The sequence below is a fragment of the Hirundo rustica genome, chromosome 2 (genome assembly GCF_015227805.2).
Source record: "Hirundo rustica isolate bHirRus1 chromosome 2, bHirRus1.pri.v3, whole genome shotgun sequence".
In the NCBI taxonomy this organism is placed as follows: Eukaryota; Metazoa; Chordata; class Aves; order Passeriformes; family Hirundinidae; genus Hirundo; species Hirundo rustica.
Genome location: NC_053451.1, coordinates 55701679 through 55718394, shown reverse-complemented (window position 1 = coordinate 55718394; position 16716 = coordinate 55701679). Strand labels below are relative to the sequence as shown.

General features: G+C 39.7%; 1 protein-coding gene across 1 annotated transcript; it reads right to left on the bottom strand.

Annotated features, from left to right (window-relative positions):
* Nucleotides 1-388: 388 nt before the first annotated feature.
* CPB2 (carboxypeptidase B2) lies at nt 389-13203 on the bottom strand. The gene is made up of 11 exons (XM_040056005.1): nt 13133-13203; nt 9802-9877; nt 7927-8051; nt 7727-7835; nt 7092-7193; nt 6435-6539; nt 3743-3859; nt 3218-3308; nt 1803-2005; nt 697-781; nt 389-573 (listed from the first exon to the last, which is right to left on the bottom strand). The coding sequence occupies exons 1-11, from the start codon at nt 13201-13203 to the stop codon at nt 389-391; spliced, it is 1269 nt and encodes a 422-aa protein (XP_039911939.1).
* Between the last annotated feature and the right edge of the window lie 3513 nt (nt 13204-16716).

Genomic DNA, 16716 nt, shown 5'->3' with positions numbered 1-16716 from the left:
AAGTGGGGTTGTTCTCTTGTAACAAAATCCTACAATAATGCAAATTATCTACATGGGGGAATCTCTCCTGTGGATGGAGTCTGCCCAGTGTGCCCTGTGTCAGTCAAAGACCCATTCACCTGGAGTTCCCACCATCTAGTGGGATGTGTGCTTTTTTCCCCCTCTACTGTGTTCTCTCGATTATACTTGTGGTGAAGTGAGCTACCATTGTAAGTATAGCTATATAAGTATGGCTGAAAAAAACTGATATGTTCTAAAATACAAGGGGTGCAGTCATTCTGGGTTTTTTCCCATGTAGAAAGAATTTCAATAAAGGAGCAAGCCTTTTTTTAATTACACTTTTGTAAGTAACTAAGTGCAGTCATGCTGGAATAAATTATATTCAACATCACAAATTTTGTAGAACGTGTTGAGCTATCTCTTTGACAGCAGAGAGTGCTTCCAAGCAAGTTGGCTTGATTTCTCGAGAAGGAAGCAAAAATCCGTAAGTTCCTGTGTCACGAAGCTCAAAGGTAAAAGAATATTTAATGCCAAGATCATAAGCCCAGTCGTCGGACCCTCCAGGAGCTAAATCTGTGTGAGGAAGGGAAAGTCAAAAAATTGCCTGAAACCAGAACTTTTTCTGTTCAAAAGCTGTCTTCTGATGTTAGCAAGGATATACTGTCATGCCTTTCATTGCAGTAAAGTCATACTTACAGATTGTTTGTGCACCAGCACCAGGTCTGTAAATTTTCCGAGTTGTCCTCTTTATAGCTTTAGCTGCTTTCTGTGCCAGACTTTCCTGAAATTAAACAAAACATTAATAACTTTAAGGCCTTGTGATAATGGTTAATATGTATGCAGTTAGAATTTACTTACAGTGTGCTCAGGATTTCTAATTAGTTAAATAATCATATAAAAGGTTCTAGAAAACCCACTGAATGTGGTAAAAGTTTTCAGCCTATGCCCATGATACAGATTACATTTCTGCTGTAGAACAGATAAAAAGCATAGTTGGGACCTTATCGCCACTTCTGGCAGGAAACTCTTGTCAAATCATTGTTCTCATTCATCTCATATATTTTTCTTTTCTTCCACAATATTTAAGTCACTCTTTATTTAAGTAATATTGACAAATATGACAGGAAAATATTTTGATTGAGAGAACCCTACTCTTAAGCCATGAGGAAGACTGAAATGCCCAGAATCACTGCACCTCTCTCTGCTTTACAGGGAAAGAGTACCCGTTCTGTTCTGAACCCTGCTGTTTTCAGTGAGAGTTTGTACTGTGTCATTTGGTGGCACAAGAAAGTAAAATTCTACATATGCAGGATATACTTTCCATCCTACCTCTAAGACAATTTTAAATAAGTATCTCTAGAAAAAGCTTTAATTAAAGTAGCAACCGTCCACCAGAATACCTCATTACTTTAGGTAAGGAAAGGTTGTTTTCGTGACCCAATTAATCTCAGAGTTTATATAAATCATACAACATAGTGAAGAATTTGCGCATATCTATCTTTTCAAGATGTCCAGAACAACAGGACTCTGCTCTTTCAGCAACAGCTTCAACACATTAGTTGTTGTTGATGTATAATCAATCTGAAACAAATATTTTCATTTTTCTGTAGCCTTCGGAAGCAGCTTACTGACTTACACACTGCTAGACCAGCCTGGACTTTTTAAAATCGTTAAGAACATCAAGAAAAATGTAATTTCCTTCTTGATCCTCACAGCACAGTGACTCTCTCACTACAACATTAACCAAGCTGGGTGAATCATTCTTAAATAAGTGTGAAGCTTCAGGAGGTGGGAAGACTTACCAGCTCTTCATGGTCTTTGCTTTTGTTTGTAGTGTAAGAATATGGAAACAACACCATCTGGGAGTAGGAGTGCATGGTTATGTAGGCTTTAATGGTGTCTTTGTGGTCTCTGATGAAGCGAGCCACTGCTTTCACTTCAGGCTCAGACTCTGGGTAGGGTCCACAGTACGTCTCCTGGCATTCAGAGTGAGATGCTCCTGGACCTTTAACAAAAAAAAAAAAAAAAATGCACAGTTTTACTCCCATACTTCCTTTCTGCATTTCTGTTCATGGAAAATGCAAGGGTATGAAATGAAAGAGCAGAGTATGATGCTAATACACAAGAAATCTTGGATTCTACCATGTTATGGCAAGAACTCACATGCTTGCAGAAATCTCTGCGAGCCTACCAGGATTTCTCACCTATAATGCTCTTATAAACAATCAAGGAGAAGATGTAGAAAAAAAAATTCAATGGCTGGATACAAAGTCTTAGAGGAGAGGATGAATATACTTCATTTAAAATCATCACATGATTGTGAGACCACATCTTAAAATCTAGAGGTAATACAAGAAAAAGGAAATTCTACGTGATTATTTAATCTTGTGGGAAAGCAAACTCCCAATGGGAAGTTGAGGAAACAAATCATATATGAAGATTATAAAGAAAAATCAACAGTGGAACAAATTATCAAGAAGACAAATAAGATTCACCACTTCTGCCTTCCGAATAAGACCAAATAACTTTCTGGAAGCAGTCAGAATCTTTAGTGTTTGGGGGGAAAAACCAAACCAAAAAATGCTCATGTTTGCTTTATATAACAGCCATGGATGGTTTAGCAATGGGCTAGAATGGCTGAAATCCATATAAGACTTCAGTGTCAGCACTGAGTGAAGTCAGATCGGATCTATAGGGTAACATTTTAAGGCAGCTGTTCTGCAGACTATGAAAAAAACTTGTCGAGTACTAAAATGTCTGCAGTAATTAAATATGTGAAGCCTTCTTAAGAATTACTGAGGGCCAAAAAATCTTGGTCAGCCCAGCATTAGGGAAGGATGACGGAGCTGATCAGTTTGTAAGCCACAGTGGAGCATTTACTCAGCTGGATAGTGTAACAGGCCTTGGGTGACATGGCAAGGGCCACCTCTTCCCTCTTTCTTTCTTCCCACTAACAACCTCCCCCAGGTGTGTCATGGTGTGATGCAAGGGGCTCTCTTGTGCTCTCTTGTGGTGTGTCATCGTGGGATGAAAAATCCTGAGTCCCAAAAAGAATTATCTAAAGCTGGGAAAGTTTTCACTGGTTCATAACAGATACTCAGCTGCATTTGTGTTTGTATTAACTTTGCGGAACAGTGGGTGAAAATGTTTTCAAAGTAAAATAATTTAAAGGCCAAAAGTGAGGCATGGGTACAATAGGAAGAAAATTATGTCCTACCACACCAGTGTGCATCAAAATTCCTGTTCATGTCAGTACCAATGCACTTGCTGTTACTGTGCGAGGAGCGGCTTTTTCTCCACAGCCGATTCTATGGAAAGAGACACACGAGCCATGTTGAAGGAAAAATGCTGAAAAAGTCAATGCACCATCTCACTGGTTTGTTAAATGCGACTTCCGACTTGTGCCTCTACAGTCCTGTGCTAGTGAAGACCAAGAAAGATTCTAAAACCACAGTCTGCTTGCCAGCACAGCTGGGTGATGAAAGGAAACGTTGGGTAGGAACAGAAGTGATCACGTTCTGATTTCAGTGGAATTTGGACTGTGGAAGGAGGGCAGAAGACATAGTTTGGCCAAGTATGTGAGTTTAGGAGCACAAATCCTGTGGGCAGAGATGCAGGAATTCCAAGCACAGAGTATGAGTGCAGTTCCAGGATGAAAACTATGCCCTAGCGATGCACAATGATAATTCCCATAAATAGCAAATCAGTGCCATTTACAACCTGTCCAAAAAGGTCTACATACATAGGGGTGGCTCCACGTGTACTCATAGCCATCCACGTTTATCACAGGCATGATGTAGAAATCAAAGTGCTCCAGAAGGGTTGTCATGGTCTGATCTCTCTCACGTACATGGATTGCCTGTAAAGCACAGGGGGAAAATAATAAAAGCAATTGTAATTGTTATTTTTCTTACCTTTCTACAAAGGTACCTGGTGGCATGTGTAAAATAATTGTGCAATTATCAGAGCAGTCTACGTGAGTCTGATAAGGCTCATCACATGATGGAAGTGGTTAAGTAGCAAAGCAGCTCTCTGCTCAGAAGTGCCACAGGGAGAAATTGATGCAGTCAGTCAGATACATTGCAGTCCTTTAGTGTTAGTGGATGGTCATTAGACAGAAATGAAGCCTGTTAATAGGAAGGCTTGAGCTTTTGCTGCCTCTGTAAGTAATAGAAATCCTCCCTCCTGCCCAAAATACAGCAAGCTCCAAAATAACAAGTAATATTTCAAATGGCTGCCGTACATAGCATTTTTTATCCTGGTTACATTGTGAGTTTAGTGCAACTGCATGACAAGAGTCAGTAGGAACTACATTGCAAATTTTGCCTCACAGCTTATTTTGAGGGCTTTAGTGATACTGAACCTGGTTGTTGGTCCAACAAAGAAATAAACTTTAATCTAGGTAAGTGGGTTTGTTACTATTAGAATAGACTAAGTCCTCCATCATTCTTTTTTTTTTATTTTTTTTTTATTTTTTTTTTATTTTTTATTTTTTATTTTTTATTCCTTACTTAGATCACCTTTCATTTTAAATCCTTCCTAGTTATCCTCAGGCAATGGACTACCTTTGACTAAATGAGAAATGTCAATCTTTCTACAAACTTAACAACAAAATTAAATTATAAAAAGTGGACCCATTATAAAGAATGCCTAGGATTTGCTAGGGAGAGCTGGTGATTTTAGTGCACGTGTGCAGATGTGTATTAATGTCAGATTTTAAAATGTTGCTTCATGAAGAGATATAGAAACAAAATTTGAATTTAAACCACATAAATTAGATCAAAGGAATGGAGAACCTAAATGTTCAGCTTGTTACTTCTGAAAAATGCTGCAGGGACATGTCACTGGCAAAATGACAGCACAGCTGGTAATTATTTGGAGCAGCGTGAAAAGGGCAAATGCATTTCTATCCAGTGGAACCTTGAAAGCTGGGATTATCAGTAGGTCACAAGGTACATTAATCTGTATCTGTCCCTAACTCCTGCAATATCCTTTCAAATGTTTTAAGCATTGAGATTTTATAGTTGTGACTGATGACAAAAATAAATACTTTTTTTATTATTAGCATCATCATCCACATTATTTAGTTCCATCATGGCCAAATCATAATTCACATTTCAAGGACTCGTCTCTGTTGTTTCTCTGATTACAGTACTGGTGACAGAAGTCTCAGTGTCATCCAGTTTATTTTTACTGTGAACTTTGCTTTTGTGAAAAAGTAATAATAAATAATATCTCAGAACATTAACTGAGCAAGATGGACAACCTAGTCTGGGCCAGAAAGCCTCAGAAGTAATTTCCTGGTCCATACCAGGGACTGGGTCAGCATCTCAGCATAAGAAGTTGAGCAGAAATGCCTGAAGTTCAAAAAGATCAAGACAATGCATTTTAAAATCCAGTTGTAAACTGTGGATGTTGTTTCTTTTGGTGCACCTTTGTTCCCTCTCCTGAGCAGTGTAGATAATAAAGATACTAAAGATAGATGTGTCTATTTGTCTGTGGCCACACATTAAGGCTGGTTAATCTAAATCCATCCCATCGGTGATTAATCTACAGGCTCAGGCTCAACCCATCAGTGATTTTCTAGTTTACATGAACTGGTGCTACAGCTGGATGTTGTTGGTCATGTTCTGGAGGTCTGACATGAGGGTGTCACTATCAGGGGTAATACCTTCAGAAGAAAGTGGCTTATGAGGCTTTATTCTCTTCAGATCCAGAAAAAAGCAGGAGCACAAATGAAAAACATGGCGTCAGGAGGAGCAGTAGCAAGAGACGCAGGAGTACGTGATGCATCACAGCCAGTGGATTGCTGGTGTGGGGCTGTGCCGTGTCTGGAGCAGGCAAGTGTGGGATGCCAATTGCTCCAGGAAGGCATGTAGGGAAGAGCCAAGGGTTGTAGGACAGCTTGAGCTCACCCTGTGTGTCTTCTGATCTGCTCCAGGCAGTGCCAGTTGCAGTACCATGGACACAGGTCACCGTGTGCTGCGTGACTCAGAGCCAGGATCCCTCCTGGAATCCACGTGGCAGTACAGACACAGCCCTAGCAGATTACCAAACGTGCTTTCTCTGGCATGCCCTCTCCATCCCTGACCATTCATAACAATAAATGTCTCCATTGAATTTGCTGTGCATACATTGAGGTTTCTTTCATACTTGAAAATACATTTGAGCTCCTTTGCATTCACTCCCAATGACTTTCTGTTTCTCTCATACATGCATACCCTTATCTACTGACCTGCACACACACACACACACACACACACACACACACGCTGCTGTGCTTTTAGCTTACACACAAATATCGTGTGTTGGTGTTGTGGGAGTAAATGGATTAAGGCTTTATGGATCCTAAAATGCAATTGGACAGAGGTAAATAGCATCAAGATTTTTTGCTTTGCTTTGAAAACTGTCATTTGATGTGATTATGTACTCACATGACCTATGAACCACAGGCAAAAAGCAGGAGAAATCCATTCTCTAGCATGGATACCACAGTCAATCCATATGGCATTTTTTGAGTTTTCCTTGCTTTTAGAAATCTGACAAAAGAGAGGTTGCATTCAAGTGTCACCATTGTAAAGGGTACCACATAAAAGAGGAAGTGGAAAGGTAACCAAGAGGGAAGAAGCAGTATCTGTCTCGTAAGGAGAGCTCAGACAGATCCTGGGCCGGGATGCAGCCGTTGGTTAGGTTTACATGCAGTCAGACAGCTACATCCAGGCTGCTTGCAAAGTCCTAACGCAAGCATCGAGACTGCAGCAAGACCTGAGGTCAGGTGAGTCTGCCATCAGCTATGCAGGGCAAGAGACTAGACTGGCTTCATCTACAGGGGAGGGTATCCACTGTGCCAGTATTTTGTGCCCCCTAGGCATGATGGCCTAGATGTGGTAACTTCCCTGTGACCCAGAGAGGAACCTAATCTGGTCAAATGCATTTGCAACAGTAATGCATCTTACTAGAACAAGTTATGAAACTTCTAAAAAGCACAAAAAATGTGAATGTAGGTGTAGATTCAAGGAAATGCCCTGACCAAACTCCATCATTTGGTTACAGTAATACTTTGGAAGTTTTTGCATAAGTCACAGATGTACCTTTAGAACATACAGTGGTCGCTTTTCGTAGGATGATCCAATATATATTTTCTGGAGGAGGTCAGAGTGGATTTTCACTACTTCCTCCATCCAACGATATATCTGTAAGGAAGAAGTTAGTAAGTAGAACTTCTCTCTATTCTTTTCCTTCATCTCTGAAAGTGGTCTAGACTTAAATTCATTCTACCTCCCGTAATTTTTATCTGATGGTAAAGAGAAACTAATAATTCAACTGACTTACCACTTGTCTGACTAATTTTTGTTCAAACAAACTGTAAGATACAGTCACAATACAGTCCAAATGTAGCCCTGAAATTCCTGTTTAGTTCTATTTGTTTAAATTGTTATTGATTTCATGTTTTAAATATATACATTTGTTTTGTGACTTCATTTTGCTTCTGTATTTACTTCCTTTGAATGACACCTTGAGGGAATACATGTATGCCTCAAGTTGATTTTGTCTGGTGCTTCTTTCTATCTCAATGAAAGCATTACAATAAATAGAACTCTTAATTGTTGAGCAGTACAGTGGTAATTATTAACTGCTGATGATTTCTTTCCTTCTATCTCCATTCTCAACCATGAGACGAGTTTCACCCTTTGCATCTTCAGATGTTCACAAAAAAAAAGCTTACTTCTTTCATTGAATGGTAGTTTTCATAGTATGAGGAAGATCCACGAGCATTGACTGTGTCATTGACAGTCTGTTTTTCAATAATTCCTTGAACATCTCCCATCAAGACTCTGAATAACAAAGGAAGAGCACAACCTCCTGTTAAATAAATGACAAACAACTTTACAGAATCATTCATGACAGCAAATAAAAAATACATACTTGTGTTCGATGGTCAGTTGCCTTAACTGAGCTTTTATGCTATTTATGTTGGATGCCCTGACATAGAAATGGACTTCTCTGTCCTTCTTGATGTTTTCAACAACAACAGGTTGCCAGAGAATGACCTACAAAGTTTTCAAAAAACATTTTATTTTTTTACTGAGGAAAGAAAAAATAGACTTACCAACATTTAATAAGCATTTTGGAAATAATCAAAGCATATGTTTTCAATTTAAGAGACCGCTTGTAACAAACAGTTTAATGTTCCTTGTGATATGTAGCATTCTGTTACTTCTGGAAATGAATTGTGTGTATTTAAGAAAGGTTTATAATGACTTGTGCACAGAAATTCATAAATCAAGAACAAAGACAAGAACGTAACCTTTTCTGAGATAGTATTTCTAGTATAATAGATATGTTTAGCTGGTTATTATGTTACATGTTTTCGAGTCTGCTGAGAGTTATTTTTCCTGAGGGCATTTGGAGAATTAATGAAGATCAGACATGTCTTTGTAGTTATTGTATTCTCTGATGACTTTGATCAGGGAGGAACTAAATGCCAGAAGGGGTTTGAATATCAGTCAAGTTGAAGAAGCAATAGAGAGATTAGAAACTGGAGAAAACTAAGAAAATGAGATTGTTCTTGGTAAAATTAAATATTTTACAATGATAAAATCAGAATCCAATATATTCAATAAAAGACTGAAACTTCAGAACCAATAATACAAAAAGATCTAGGGGTGACAGCAGAAAATAAGCCATAAATTTAGAGTGTGAAAAAAATCAGCGTAATACTTGGATGCATTTTTAGGCCATCATACAGCATGAATTCGCTAGAAAATAGGGTTTACTTTTTTCCTTTATGTTTCTGTTGCACAAGGACTATTGTTTGAATGATAAATGGTAACCATTACAGTTGGCAGGGAGGAGCTGTTTGTCTCTACCCTTCCCCTTTTCCTTTCCCTTTCCTATTGCCTTTCTTTTTGCCATACCCATTATGTTTCTTTCTTATAGCTTGCCCAATTCATAGTCATGGAAACAAATTGTCCAGTTTATAACCCATGAAAAGTATTTGGCTTGCATATTCCCATAAAAGACTCGGAAGAAACCACCACAAGCCCTCTCTCCATTGAATGGGCACTTAAGGGAAGGATTAGAAGATGCTAGTAGGGACAGCAGAAGGATTTTAGGGTGGAAATAAAAGGAATAGGAGCCAAGAAAGACAGAGAAAAACCGGGCATAGGCACTTTTAAAAGCTCTCAGTCATATGAAACCCATCCTCAATCATCCTGTAAATTACGTTGATTTAGGGAATAGTTACACCTTTGTTGCAGTGTTGACTTCAAACTGGGGGTATGTGACTGGGCAAGTGAAGAGGAAGAAATGTCTCAATTTAATTAAATACTCCTTTATATGATGAAAGACAGAAGTAATAATAATACAAAAGTATTATTTAAGATACTTTTTTTTCCTAGATGCTACCTTTAAAAAAATACCACAAAAATCCATTCCTCATCTTCAAAGGTGTGCAGGCCATATAGGTCAAGATCACACTGGTCAAAAGTGCTGAGGTTCCCTAGCAAATGTATTCCTACTCACTGTGTGTTGGTGTTTTGCCAGTTTTGCAGTGCCTTAATACACAAAATCAATTGCAGAAATATGGACTCGATATAATTCATTACTGAAACATTTTGGAGGGGTATTCTCATGTAAATGAGAAGGTAGCGAGAAATTAAAACCAAGCATTTCTTGAACTGATGCTTTAGAACAAATGAATGGAAATGGGCTAGATCTTTTGTGGGAGGGAGAAGCAGTATTAGGGCACTTGGGGGAAAACTTGGCCAAGAGTTCAGAGAGACAGAACAATCTGTTTACCTCAGTGGTGTTCAGTAAATCCTGAAGAGCTTCAACTTGTTCATTGGTTTGTGGGAGAGCCCACAAAACTTCATCTCTGAAAAACAAGGGTATTTAGATAAAGCACAGGTACTTGGAACAGCTCCAGTTCATGCAGAAGTGGAGAAGCAGGCTTGGCCTCTCTCATATTCCCTGGCTTGACTGCCATGAGCCCAAAGACAATCCAATAGTGAAGATGTTGAATCTGGTTCCGGCATCTGCATCTGCCAATCAGTAGGATCCATTAAAGAGATGGTGCCAGGCTTTGGTAGGCAATATTTACTGCTGAATACCAAACTTGTTCCTGGGAGCTGGCAACAGCGCCACAGCCGCCAGCCCCAGCTAATCTACACTGCACCAGCAGCAGTTGAAAACTAGCTGAGAACAGAAAGTTGGTTCCCCTATTGTCCCCTGAGTTTCTCAGTCGCTGTTCAGCAGAGACATCTGCCCTCCCAGTCTGCCAAAAGCCCTCACGGGTCTGGCAAAAGCCAAAGACGATGTTCTGTAGATGTGCATTCCTAATTCAGTCAGGTTTTTCTGATCCCCTCATTTGTGCTCTCTGCTGGTATTGTTCCAGATGGTCTGCACCACTGTCCTCCCCATCTTTGCCCAGTGACTTATATTCCCCTTCTATCTGAAAGCTGTGGCTCGGAGATGCTGTGCATGACATGGTGCTTCCCAGCTACTCCACGCCTTACCCACTGCTGGTGAAAGAAGTGAAATTCACTTTCTGTAAAGAAATAAATAACACTCTGCATTGAGTCCTGATCATCAGTGTCCTGCAAGTCATGTAGGTAAAAATTGCACTGGATAGATAATGGAAATAATTTATGTGTGTAGAAGAAGGAGACTCAGGGGAATGTCAGACCCATTTTTCCATTTCCTGGGCTGGGGTGGCTCTCAGCCATCTAATCACGTGGAACTGGTGGCACAGTATAAACCAGGCATGATCAAAGTCCCTGCCAGCCCTGTCCTGAAAAGAAAATAGGCAGGGCTCTCAAAACTAGGGTTTTCAAGCAACATAACATGATTGTCACAGCTTGTTGCTGTGACTGATTTCAAGCAGAAACCTGACAGCATTTGGCAACCAGGTGATTCGTCTTTACTTTTAGCCAGGCACCAAGCAATCACTGCTGTTTCTCATGCAGAGCAAACAACCCTATTTTTGCTTCCACCATCATTTGACAGAACATGAAAAAACAATCAGGGATAGGCAAGGTGAGCAGTTTGCCTATTTCTTTAGGTATGTGCACTCTGAAGTGTTTGAGGCTGCTTTAGGAATGAATATCTTCTCATAGCTGAGGGAGCCTTTTCACACTGGAGCCAAGAAAAGGTCTGCTGCATCCGGTTTCATTGCATGATTCCCACAGCCTGAGAGCCCCATAATGCACTTGTACCCCACTGTTTGTGGCACAAATATTTTGTCTGAGTGTGATAAGTACTGAAGAGGTGTTACAATTCCTCTCTAGCTCTTGTGATAGGACCTAAATACTCTGAATAAGCTGATCAAAATTCTGCCCCTGCACTTCAGTGTGGCAAGTATTAACAGCCAAAACTGTAGTTGTAGCCCTTCTCAGTTCCCCTGCTTTGATTTGGCATTATACCCTCTTTCATCTGTCTTCTTCCCCACTCTTTGTAGGAAACAGCCAGACAAAAACTTTATTACCCTTATATCAAGCTCAGAAACCGCCCTCTACTCCCAGCTTCCTCGCCCTGCCTTCTGCCCCTGTGCAGCGGGACCTGGTCATCATAAACACACCTCTTTTCTTTCTGTTCTCATGCTCTCCTTCTCTGATTGCTTTCAGTTTGTCCTTGAAAAGACTCTTCTCATTCCCTTCTTCCAGCATTCTGCCAGAGTCCCTGGGCTCTGTTTCCCATATCTTTTTGCTTTCCCTTCCGCCTCTTGGTAGAAGTCCAGCTGCCGTCCCCACACTACAATACTAAGATCTTACTCTGTAAGTAAGATACATTTCAGTTAATTTTAGATGGGTTTGATATCTTCATCTGAGCTAGGCACAGTCTTGATAAAGAAACAGGCCCTTTAGGGGATAGGGTTAACCTGAGCTAATTTAGATGTATGTGCTAACCTGAAATGAATTGCCTTCTAAATACCCATATTTTTCCCCACTAGCTGCACAGAAAGGTGAAGGGGACTTGTTCCTACGCAAAGCTGTGTAAAAATTCCATCTAGTTGGGTGAATCTCATTATTTTAGCCATTTTTGTAACAGGGGCTAGGGGGGTTAGGCTCCCACTTATCAGTGAGAAACACCATATTCTTCTTTAAGAGCCAGATATTCAGTGTTCTGTTTAAACATGAAATAAATAAATCTTCAAGTAGCACGGAGCAATATTGTTCCACTGAATTCACCTAAAATCATGTTTGTTTCCCCCTACTTTAACCCTCCCACCTCCATAGTAATCCACAGCAAAATATGATTGCAACACAAAGGGAGAGGAAAGATCCTCTTTTTAGGGCATGAACTCAATGGTGTTTACCTCTCAAAGGTCTGCAGAGTGGTGCAAAATCACAGAAGGGGTACGAGAAATAATTCGCATTTTATTTGTGTAGGTATTTTAGTTTGGGTGCAGGTTGTATTTAATCCTAGGTTGTTCAGCTTTGCTTAAAATCACCACATGAGGAACTTATTCTTTTAGTTCTACTTATTAAAACATTTCAGGTTTTTAAACTAGTGGTACATGCAGAAAATAGAAGCACTTTGCCTGTCTTCATCTTTGACATATGTACTCATGTTTTAAGAAAACATTTGGTTTCAGGGCATTTCTGAAGTTTATCGATAGGTAACAATAAAGCTGCTTCTGAAACATTGTACAAATACCAGATGGTTATTCAAAAATGATTTATGCCTGGAAAAACCATCATAAAAGCAGCTTTGGAAAGAAAACAGATTGTTAGCACTTTCTGAAATGGTTTCTCTTTCTACCTCAAGAAGTAATTCATTTAAGATCTTGTTTTAAGGCAAATGAAGCAAATTATTTTTTCCCATTAAGTTTCAAAATGCCCTTTATTGGCATTCAAAAGTACTGAATGAACAGAATTGATTTGCACTTAGACCGAAAAGAGTAGTCTTAATATGATTAAAAACATAGGATTTATGGATGCAAAGAAGACTTAAAATAATTTCATTTCCCCCACCATCTTTATGTTAAATTGAGCCACGTATCCAATTACAAGGGCAATAAATATATGTCAGCCTTTGACAAATGTTTTCTTATGCAACTCAGAATTATTTTGCATCAATATTTTCCATGTCCCACACACTGGAATGCCCAGTAGCATCAGTAGATGTTTACCTTGGAATAGTGAAGACATGCTTCTCTGGAACCAAGATAAAAAGTGTAAAAAAGAGCAGGTAAAACTTCATCTTCGTGGCATCTACAACAAAACCAAATGCAATAGGAGAGCTGAGGGTTCAGGACCCACATTATTGATTTTAAAAATGTTATTTAAAGAGTAGTTAAAATTTAATACTGCCTCTCATTTCAACCCCAAGCTCCTGGTGGCTAAGTCAATATGACAGAGCTCCCTGGGGATGTGCTGCTCATATTCATGCCATCCATGTACAAGAGGATAAAATACATTTTGGACATTTTCATATTGACAAATCACTTTGTCATCTCAGCCTTTTATTTTATTGCAGCTACAAACCACAGACATAAGAAAGAACACCAAGAACAAAGCTTTTGTAATCCTCTAATATTTGTGGAGGTCCAGCAGCATGCTGTGCATCCAGCTGTGTTTTAAGACATCACAGCCAAGCATGACTCTGGTTCAAAGCAGTGGGAGTGAGGTTAAGTCCAAACAGAAAAATTGTGAACAGGAAAGCTTCTTTTCCTGGCATTTGCTAACAGAGAAAACAAGGAGCAAGTGAGGCATATGTTTTTGTGGTGCTTTGACATCCATGTATTTTCCTTATGGATGTCATAAGGGTTACTTTTCAAAAAAAAAAAAATACAAGAGACTCTTCATCTCATTATTATTAATTTTTGCATGCCCCCAAGGTTTGCTTCCCGTATCTCTGTCCACAGTTATCCGTGCAGGACATGCTGAAAAGCTGTGTGAATTTGGCATGTCCAGAATAGATGATCTCCATCTCCGTTCTGTGCTCGAACAGCAAATCCAAACTTGACTAAGACACAGCTTATCATCCTGATTTAAGTCTTACTCCAGAGGGAATTTATTCCAGAAGAGGTCTGAGGAGTGAATCAATGTGTACGTAATGGGGACACCAGGGAGCCAAGACTTGGGTGTGAATGAGGGAACTAAATTATTTGATGCTCTAGGTGTAGCTTAGGGTTATAGCTATACCCTGGGTGAAAAATGCCTGGGAACAAGCCTTGGAGCTAAGGTTCAGTAATGCAGAGTAAATTGCATCCATGAACATCTAGAACAGTTGTGGAGTGGTCCGGATCAGAGCCAATTCTCCACTTCAACAAGCAGCCAGGCCTTTGGAAGTCAAACACAGCCCTAGGTTTTTTGTTTTGTTTTTGTCGCAGTTTTGTTTTGTTTTAATTGTTTCAGAAGGGCAGCCCTGTCTTAAGAAGCCAGACAGGTGAGTTTTAGGTGACTGAAGTCAACAGAGGTGAATCATGCTCCCCAGTGAGTATACTGGGGTTAATGTCTCTGTGAAAGTATTCCAACACTGAAAATCCCCAAACTGGAGTTGAGCACAAACCAGACCCCAAAAGGAAAGGCAAAGAAAGGCTCATGGGAAGTGAAGCCACTGATGCCTTACCTAGACCTTTTAGTTCTTATTTTATCTTTTCTAGACATTGTTCAAACAAATAGGAAGTTCAGGTAAGGTACAGAGGCCATTCCCAGCAAGGGCACTGGGCAGCACTCTGCCAGAAGGGTTGATCTTTAAACCAGTGGTTCAGATGCTCTTTCCTCACACAGGCAAAAGGAAGCTGTCAAATAAAAATAAAATACAGGAGACAAAACTTGCTCATCCAGGCACTCTTTCATGTGGAAATGTTTCGTGCACAGATATGAAGAAAAATTTGATCTGCTGAGCTAGATTCAGCAGAAGAGATTGAACAGCTGATGGAGTTGGGTTGCTCTTTATTTCCTCTTTAGATATGAAGGAAAGGATCATATCTCTACGTGTCTTAGGGCGTTAATTATGTTGGAAAAGGGGACACTTTCTGCTGTCAGTCTGAGAAGAAAGTTTTAGACAAACGGTAGTTGTAAGACATTTTTTAGTGTTGGTTGCTTTTCTAGTAGATTCTCCAGTTTATTGCAAAGAGGCTGTTCACACGGTGTTTGAAAGCTACTGATTCCCTGCTTGCTTTTTGGTTTCTGGAACGCAGGGGAAATATTTCATACAAAAAAAAAAAAAAAAAAAAAAAAAAAAAAAAAAAAAAAAAAAAAAAGAAACTCTACCTGCATCAGTAAATCTTTTAATTACCTTTGAGGATTTCTGAGAAACCTGGGGAGTATTTCCCAGATTATCTGGGAAGAAAAATGCAGTCTTAAAAAACACTGTGAAGGGCAACTATAAAGATAATTGAATTAGTAAAACCATTCAATTTTGAGAATTTTAACTGTTGCTTGATTTTTTCAATGGTGTTTTAATTATTTTATTGAAAATTAACTTGCATTTCTACAGTCTTTTTTAAAACCTGGAGGAAATAAGATAGAATTTAAAAACTGTTGCAAGGTGAGGTTTTTAGTTGAATTTCAGGTTATCTGAAATCCTTTCTTGAACAAATTTATTTTTCTCTAATCAGGAAATTCATCAAAACCTATCATTTCCAGCAACCCTTTTCACTTCTGCTGAGTCAGCATTCCGTAGTGAAGTGCTGCTTGGTCAAAAATTCTGTCAGAGTTCAACGATTTTGCTGCACTTGGGTTAATTATTCTTTCTTCACTGGGTAGTCCGTGGGCTATGCTGACCTGATATTTGCAAGTGTTGCCATAACAAATATGACCAGAGGCCTTGAACTAATGGAGCACGATTTCAGTTGTGTTAATTTTTAGGGTAGTTTTGAGAGATGCACAGACTTTCATTTAAAGAGGGATGACCAGGTCTTAGTTTTCAGAGCAGATAATTAACTAAGTGTTCTCTTGGTTTCTTTGTTGAAAATCATGCCTCTGGGAATTAGGACTGGCAATATATATAGCCTCCTGATGCCATTATTATATTGCTTTTAAAAATATAATCACACTTTAAAGGCAGTTCTGAAGAGTTGTCTTCACTCTTTTGGCTGAATGCTGTCTCACCTCTCCCTCTGAACATTCGCATTTAGTAACACCAGTGTCCCCTGGACAGAGACTGGGTGTTGTATCTCACCCAGACCAGGCTCTGGTGCATCTTTGTGCAGCGGTTTAAGATGTCAGTGCCCAAAATGGTGGCAGCAGAGGAGACCAGCACCTGTGTCCCTGCTAAGTAAGGGACACTTATCATTGCTCAAGACCCTTCTGCACATGCTGGGATGCTGGGCTGTGCCTGGTCATCATGCTGGGCTCCTGCAGGCTGCTCTTTTTGGTGAAGGAGAGCCAGACCCTGGAAAGCTGTCAGATAAAACTAATCAAAGGAGAAACTTCTTGAATTGCTGCAGCCAGATGGTGTCAAGCAGTTGCAGCAGTGCCACTGAGTGCACTCCAGTGAATCCCATAAGTGTCACCCCTGATTTTCAGCAACCCAAGTATCACGAGATTTCCTTTATACTCAGCTGTGACCTAAGTGTGGCTGTTCTCTTTGATCCTGGGGCTTGCACAGTATCCAGCAGCAAGATTTTAAATAACAAGTCTCATCAAGGTTCTCAGGTCTGAGTCTGTGTTTCAGCTAAAGCCCATGCTATGCTGGTGCTGTCTGTTTGTAACAGTAAACCAGTTAACAAGCACTCAGAAGGGGCAGGAGGAGCAGAGGTCAGCT